The sequence below is a fragment of the Populus alba genome, chromosome 11 (genome assembly GCF_005239225.2).
Source record: "Populus alba chromosome 11, ASM523922v2, whole genome shotgun sequence".
Classification (NCBI taxonomy): domain Eukaryota; kingdom Viridiplantae; phylum Streptophyta; class Magnoliopsida; order Malpighiales; family Salicaceae; genus Populus; species Populus alba.
The window spans coordinates 3973963-3981344 of NC_133294.1; the positions used below are offsets into that span (position 1 = coordinate 3973963).

General features: G+C 32.9%; 1 protein-coding gene across 1 annotated transcript; it reads left to right on the top strand.

The window, feature by feature from the left end:
* Positions 1-342: 342 nt before the first annotated feature.
* Positions 343-7107, top strand: LOC118061360 (F-box/LRR-repeat protein At5g63520-like). Its single transcript, XM_035074789.2, has 10 exons — positions 343-748; positions 851-961; positions 1212-1304; positions 1399-1521; positions 3103-3207; positions 3357-3396; positions 4131-4289; positions 5309-5496; positions 6268-6377; positions 6533-7107. Exons 1-10 carry the CDS (start codon positions 542-544, stop codon positions 6981-6983), a joined length of 1587 nt encoding a protein of 528 aa, XP_034930680.1. The 5' UTR covers positions 343-541; the 3' UTR covers positions 6984-7107.
* Positions 7108-7382: the final 275 nt, after the last annotated feature.

Below are 7382 nucleotides of genomic sequence, written 5' to 3' on the forward strand. Positions count from 1 at the left end.
GGTTCTAAAATTAATAATTATATAAGTTTCTAGTAGTTTTAAGATTTATAAAACTCGAACCGATAATTTTTAATAAATAAATTTAAAATATAAATAATTAAATTACACGCTCAAGATTTTTGACTTTTCTAATCTTACATGTTGTTAACAGTCTATCTTGGATGGTCAAGTCCAAATCAACAATGACCATTATTGAATCCAAACCCCACCATTAATAGATTACTTCATACGTATGAAATAATATTCATACACTTTGGGGCCACTCGTCTTTGTAGTCCACTAAACGTTTTTATGGGTTCCATTTCAAATTAGCTACGTACGATCTGTTTGGAGTCTATTTGACCTACATTGAAAAGTTGTAGATTTGAGTTCTTCTCCGTGAAAAAAGGGGCAAGTTTATGGACATTTCTTTGAATGCAGGTGCCCGAAATTACGCCGGAGTCTTCACTGTTAGTAATTGACTTCCTTTTGAGGCTCTCCATAAATTAACACCCATCACGTCCAGGTAAAGTAATAGTTGCACCCTATCTAGATATCAGCAATGGAGAGGAAACCTAAAGAACCCCGAACGCCATTGACAGGCTTTGCGTCAATAAACGAAGACCTTGTTCAAAACATTCTAAAGAGAACACCAGCAACATCCTTCGCAGCAGCAGCTTGTGTTTGCAAATCATGGAACCAAACTTGCAATCAAATCCTCTCCAAACCAAAGCTTGCTTCTGCCTTTTCTCTCAACCCAGACCAGAAGGTTTGTTGGGCCTTCGAAAGAAAACCTACAAATGCCATTATATTTTATGGTAAGTCTCTAACTTGAATTGACTTTGAGTGTGTTTTCATGATGATCAAACAGGTTGCATCACAAGAGGTTGTGAATAAGGTTCTCTCCGAGCCCATTAGACCCCAGTTTGCCATTGCAAATGTTATTGGGAGTGGTGTTGATTTGAGTGAAACCCTCAATTTTGTAAGATTTATCAGTAAACTTTGCCTTTTTATTTCTTGTTACCAAGGAAAAACTCGATCCTAAAGCCCTTGGAAGAGGGGTTAATGTTTACTCGAGCTACAAAATAACATAAGTTAATAATATTTTGATGTCTCTTTTTTATTCTTCTTCGTTTTAACTCCTTTTGACCTTCTTCTACTTCCACTTCTTCCTCTTATTCCTTTTTTTTGTTAATCTAATTCTATGTTACTCTGTATGGTATATGTTGCAGTTAGCAGCGAAACTTGGTTCAAAAACTCCAATTATTGTGTCTTGTGCAAATGGAATCATAGGAAGAGATGCTGTTACTGATGAACATCAAGAGGTCGCCGCTTTTAACATTTTTTCTTCTCTTGTTCTTAAGAAAGATGAAAGGTTTTATGAATTCTTGGCTTGGTAATCAACAAATTTGCATGCAGGTTATGTTAGAAGATTTTTGGGCTGATGCTGCATCAAAAAATTCAGGCTTTGGTGTCCTGCTGACTGTGGGATTCTTTCCGGGACTCCAAGTTGAAGCTATCCCGCTGTTACGGCCAAGAAAGGTCAGAAGTTTTTTTTTTTTTTTTTTTCATATCCTTTATTTTACTTTAGCTATTGGCTTTATTGCCTTTTCAATATATCTTGATGATTATAAGAGAAAAAAAGAAAAAAGAAAGGTCAGAAGTTTGCCTTATTTAGAAAGTGATATTTCTTAGAGCCGGTTTGCTCCTTCTCAAATGGCATCACAGAGAACCACAAAAAGTCAGTCTACAAATAGAATCTCAGATAGAGATGCTATCTTTGCTAACAGTCATTATACTTGATATATACTATAATTTTTAAACCCGGTTTGATTTAGCCTGTTGATGCGAAACCAGCTTGAACTTGGTTTAATAAAAATTATTTAAGAGTTTTCCATATAATTCGGTCAAAACTTAGGTTTATTTAAAAAAAAAAAAAAAAAAAAAAACATGCCTCCACAAAAATAAATAAAAAAAGCATCAACACTGCAATCAATCTTCTTATTATTTATAAGTGGTATGAGCTGTGCTAAAAAAAAAGTAGAAAAATATTTGTTAATTGAAAGTAAATACCATGATTCTTTGGGTGAATAAAATAAGAAAAGAGAAAAGAGATTTTTTTTTTTTTTTTATGTTGATAGAACCATGATACTGAATTCTGATATAGCATAGGAAATCATTTTTTTTTTCTTAAAAGTTATTATCTAAAGTTATTTTATGTACAATATTACTTCATGGTGTCATGTGATTTGACTTCAACACCATTGTAGTGTGCTAGCTGTATTGTTTTCAAGCTCTCTTGATGAAATTCTAGCAATCAATTCTTATAATTTTTGTCAATCTTTAATTATTTATTTTTTTATTTCAAATGTGCAAGTTTCATTTGTGTAGGTTGTAGGTTTTATATATAGTGCAACATGTTTTATCTCTTTTCACTGCTAAAAAATTAATAAATATAAATAAAAATATCGAGGAAATATATTCATTGATAAATTACCGACATAAATATTCTCTTGATATTTAGCGAGTGAATTAGAGTGGAAAAAAAAATGATTAAAACAAAGCAAAAAAAATGATGACGTGCCATTTTTACTAACGAAATTACCGATGGAATAAATTCTGTTGGTAAATTTGTTGGTAAACTGTGAACACTGTTCATCATGTCAATTACAAAGGGAATCACCAACAAAAAATTCCGTCGATATTTTCTGAGAGCTCTGAAATTGTTCACTTCCTAATTGCATTGTTAATTACTGTTTTTTACAGATAAAATCATCGATGGAATGAAAAGGCGTCGGTGTTATTTTGGCAGTTTTCTAAAAAATTTCTATTAAATTAAATATTACAAATAGAATCATCAATGGATTGAAAGACTCGTTGGTGATATTTAGTGATTTCTGAAAATTTTTGATTAAATTAAAAATTTAAATTAAATATTACAAATGAAATCACCAATGAAATGATTAAAAATATTAATGTTTAATTATTCGTGGTTAAAACGCGTCAACAAAGTAGATTATAACATTAAGGGTATATTTCTGCTAAACATTTCGTAACTCATAGCCACCCATTTGCCACTTCTGATACTGATCTTGAGTGTTTTTGTTGACATGGTGACATCAGGCAGCTAGTGGAATGGCAATGGTTGATAAGTTTGTGATGGATATTAGGAATTACTCAGCAAATGTTTCTGGTTCCACTTCACCGGCTCTCCTTATAATGTTTGGAGTAAGTTAATACATGTTTTCATGCTTGCACATTCTTAATTGCATAGTTTTGAAATTGAATCTTACCTAATGGATCGATCCAAAACCCGGCCGATTCGGAATTGAAATTTTTAGCTAATATCATGAGATGTGAATTTTGTTCCACTCTAGGGTGAAAAGGCCGAGCAAAAACCTGTCATGGAAAAGTTGGGTGAGTTTTTCTAGACAAGCGATCTTTGAATTTACTTTTGTTTGATTTTGTTCGAAGGAAAATACATCGAGGCTCGTCCGCCCACATAAAATATATATAGGCAGCAAAGAGAGCTGATATTTAACTTTTGGGGCTGCTGAGAGAAGGCAACAACTACTAATGCAATTATTGAAAATCTTAGTCCATTCTATTATAATTCTTTTTCTGAATTTGATCCTTACACCACCATTTTTGTGCTTTTACAAGATATATTTTCTTGATTTCCTTTCTTCCAACCATTATAAACCCGATTCCTAAAACGCATAGTTACCTGATATGGAGTCTGGCTTGGCTAATGACTTGAGTAATGAGTTTACTATCTCTACCCGGATCTATCTTAAAAAATATATTGTTTCAAATAAAAAATAAAAAAAAGGTAAAATGATATCATTTTAAACAAATAAAATATAAAATTTCTTGAAATTAACTGGTCAATTAACATAGATCTGACCATGCTAATATATATTTCGGTTCAATAAAAAACTCAGCTTAGGCTAAGCTCTTGATCAACAAGTCACCCTGTTGATATGTCGGATGAGTTTAATAACTATAATAAAAAAAAAATTCTAAAACATATCTATTTAGTTGATAACTTAAGTCACTTATACTCCTTGATCCAGATTTTGCAATTCTTGATCAAGATTTACAACACTAGCTAGGTTCTTGAAGTTGATAATATATATTTTATGTTACAGATCATGCCACGTCGAGGGAAACTTTCATTGCGGGTGATCAGAGAGCTCAATTCCTGTACAAAAGTGGCATAGAGTCAAGAAATGTACATGGGAGCGGCAATGAATATATTTCTGATGCAGTTGTTCTTGTTTTTGCAAGGGATCGACACAGAGCTTCTGGTATCTGTTTATTCATCCATGTTCTTACTACATCATTCTCTTTTGACATCTAAAAATGGAGAGATAAAACATCCCTTCAAGCACTTGTGATAAGATTAGAACAATAAATGTTTTTGACATGGCTCATAGGGCAAGGCCAGTACGTGGGCAGTGGGAGCACTTGCTTACACTGGCCTCAAAATATTTTCATAGGTGTAAAATAAAAAAAAAGTTTTTTTAAAAAAAAATTAATGACTATACATTCTTTAGATTTCATATGCGGTCGTATATTGTTTTATTGTTTTCTTACATATCTCTTTTATATTTATTTTTAAACTTAAATGTTATCCTTAAATTCTTCTTTTTTTTTCATTCGTTTCTAAATAATTTATTTTCAAAAATTATAAATTCAGAATGTATTTTTATCTTAATCTTGCTCCTGTTTGACAATTACAAATTTGATTTTAAATCCCAATTCTTATTATTTATCCTTTTTGTTTTTTTGAAAATTGAGAAAATTTATTAAGCTGGCCATCTAGAGGATGAAAATCCAGCAAAACAAAGAAACATAATAGTTATGGCAGAATAATATGATACAGACACTAAATACTCCAGTCCACTACACTTTTCTCTATTTTTTAAGATATCCATACCAGTATATACGAAACTAGATTTATAGGAACGAAACCAAGATGCAACTTAATGAAATAAAAGACAAAAAACATGTTTTCAATCTGGAATGATTGCCTCGAATATGAATTTGTTATTAAATAAAATGAATAGAATTATGGAAATAAATGATGATTAAGTAGATGTTTTAATAGATAGAGCTAGCAGCATTCTTGTTCAAATGCCAACATAAAATATATGTTCTCTTTTGTTTCTGTCCATATGTGTTCATCTATATATAGACTTTGCTCCCACTGACAAAAGTTTTTTACTTTGCCACTGATTGTCCCTGTGCAAGGATGACACACAAATCATACATATGACATGTTATCTCATCATATATACCTCTGATGCTTTGGCTTAATGAGCAGATGTAGGGGAAATCCAGTTCCATTCTGCATTATCAAGTGGTGTTTCTACAGTAGGTCCAAGGTACAAGGTAGTTTCTGTCAAAGAGATTCAACCTGAGACAGATCTTACTACATGCCTTAAAGCTAGAAGAGAAGGAGAGCAAGAGATTCTAGGAGGTCAAAGGATTATAGATGAGATCAACAATGAGGTATTTGCCTTACGATGATTTAGCTAGTTGTTTGTACCGTTTGCTTCTGCTTTGACGTTACCGGAAAATCCCTGAGACCGATTGCATAGTTGTGTCCGCAAGATCTTGTTTAGTGACATTATCGAGTTATATTTTTAAAATTATATGGTTGAAAATGTGATTACTTTCTCATTTATGATGCTTAAACCTTATAAAAAAAAGGTCCATGTACGTATTCGTACTTCGATAGAGTGATTTTATGTAAGTGAAGAAGAAATACACCAGGAGACCTATATCATCTCTTCTAAGATCCAAATACTCCTATCCCTTTTAAGTTCAAGCAATTTCTACCAAAATAATTAAAATACTAACCCTTTTACCACTCATATGCCTTTAAAATAGACTTGTTTGATTTGTTTGTTCCTCCTTTTGTTGCTCTCCTATGTTTCATGCAATAGTTTTTATATTTTTATTTTTTCTATTTGTTCATCTGATATAAGTTAGGCTATTATTTTTATAGTCTTTTTGTTAATAAAATTTTGACTATTAACCAAAAAAAAAAAAAAAAAACAAGATACTTTTGCCATGGATCCCTAGAGTAAGCCATAGAAGAATTCCTTGATAACTACAAACCTATAATCTGAAATCTCACATTAGAGCTCTTAAGCTTACATTTAAGAGATAGAATACGTGTATGAGTTAAATTTTCAGCTATTAGTTATAATTTGTCTCTAGGCTTTAAAGTTCCATGAATGAAGTTTTCTGCTATTGATTTTTTCCAATATATGACAGTTGGTGAACAAAACTGAACTGTTCATTGGGGTTTCAAAACAAAGACAATGCGATATTGGGTCAGAGAATCCAAAACTGTTGAGATCCCTGGCTTTCCATGAAGTTAAGGGGTGAGATGCTGAACTTTCACCAGTATTTATGTATGGTGGCATTGTATTTTTTACAGAAAGTTTGCCAAGCACTTGAGACTTTTTTTTCTTAGCTTGGTTTTAAGTATATTCTCAAAGATTATCTTCTTATTAATACATGGATTGCTTGTCAACAGAGGAGATGGAGAGCACCTTTTTGTTAGTGGAGATGGCATCGGTTCTGGAGACTATTTTCATTTCTACCATTCAGATCCAAAGGCCGCATTATGTGCATGTAGTAATGTCTCCAAGAATTTCAGAAACTTGAAACTGGATTGGAGAAGCTGCCAGCTTCATGCAGGTGGTGTTGGTAGTAAGGAAGTTGTTGGAGGTTTGGTTTTCTCTTGTTGGGGTCGTGGTGAATCATTCTTTGGACACAGCAACGTGGATAGCTCACCATTCTTGGATAACTTTCCAGGAATCCCAATGGCAGGAATCTTTTGCTATGGCGAAGTCGGACGTGGCTTTACAATGTTGAACGCAGATGACCATGAAGACCAAGAAGAACAGACTTCGTGTTGCTGTCTTCATGTATATAGCACTATATATGTGTTGGTGTCTTATACTCCAGCACCTCTAAAGCATTAGAGTTTGTCCATCTTCTTATTGATGGATTACCAGAAGTACTGATGACTCTCTCTACTATTGGTAGGACTTGTTGTTTTATTTTATTGGGGTGAAATATATCTAGTACTACAGAATTCTTACTACATTTTCTGCTTATATTATAATATTCGTATGGATCATAGGAGACCATCTATATGAAATTTACAGAAGTTGAAATGTAGATGAAAGATCTAATATTGTACCTTGTTAACCAAACTGTTCCTGACCTACCTGCTTCAGTCCGGAAAGAATCTGTTATCCCCAGCGGCAGAGTCCACTGCCATAAAACGTAATAACTTTGTTATCAATCAAGCTTGATGCACATAATGCCATGGCCGACTAGGGTACAATTTCTTTTGACTGATGGGTTAGAGGCCTTGA

What these genes read in the sequence shown, in the direction of transcription:
- LOC118061360 (XM_035074789.2), top strand. Translation starts at nt 542, where the DNA reads ATGGAGAGGAAACCTAAAGAACCCCGAACGCCATTGACAGGCTTTGCG. An exon ending in CGCTGTTACGGCCAAGAAAG is followed by an intron (nt 1,522 to 3,102) that starts GTCAGAAGTTTT and finishes TGGTGACATCAG; the next exon opens with GCAGCTAGTGGAATGGCAAT. An exon ending in ACCTGTCATGGAAAAGTTGG is followed by an intron (nt 3,397 to 4,130) that starts GTGAGTTTTTCT and finishes TTTATGTTACAG; the next exon opens with ATCATGCCACGTCGAGGGAA.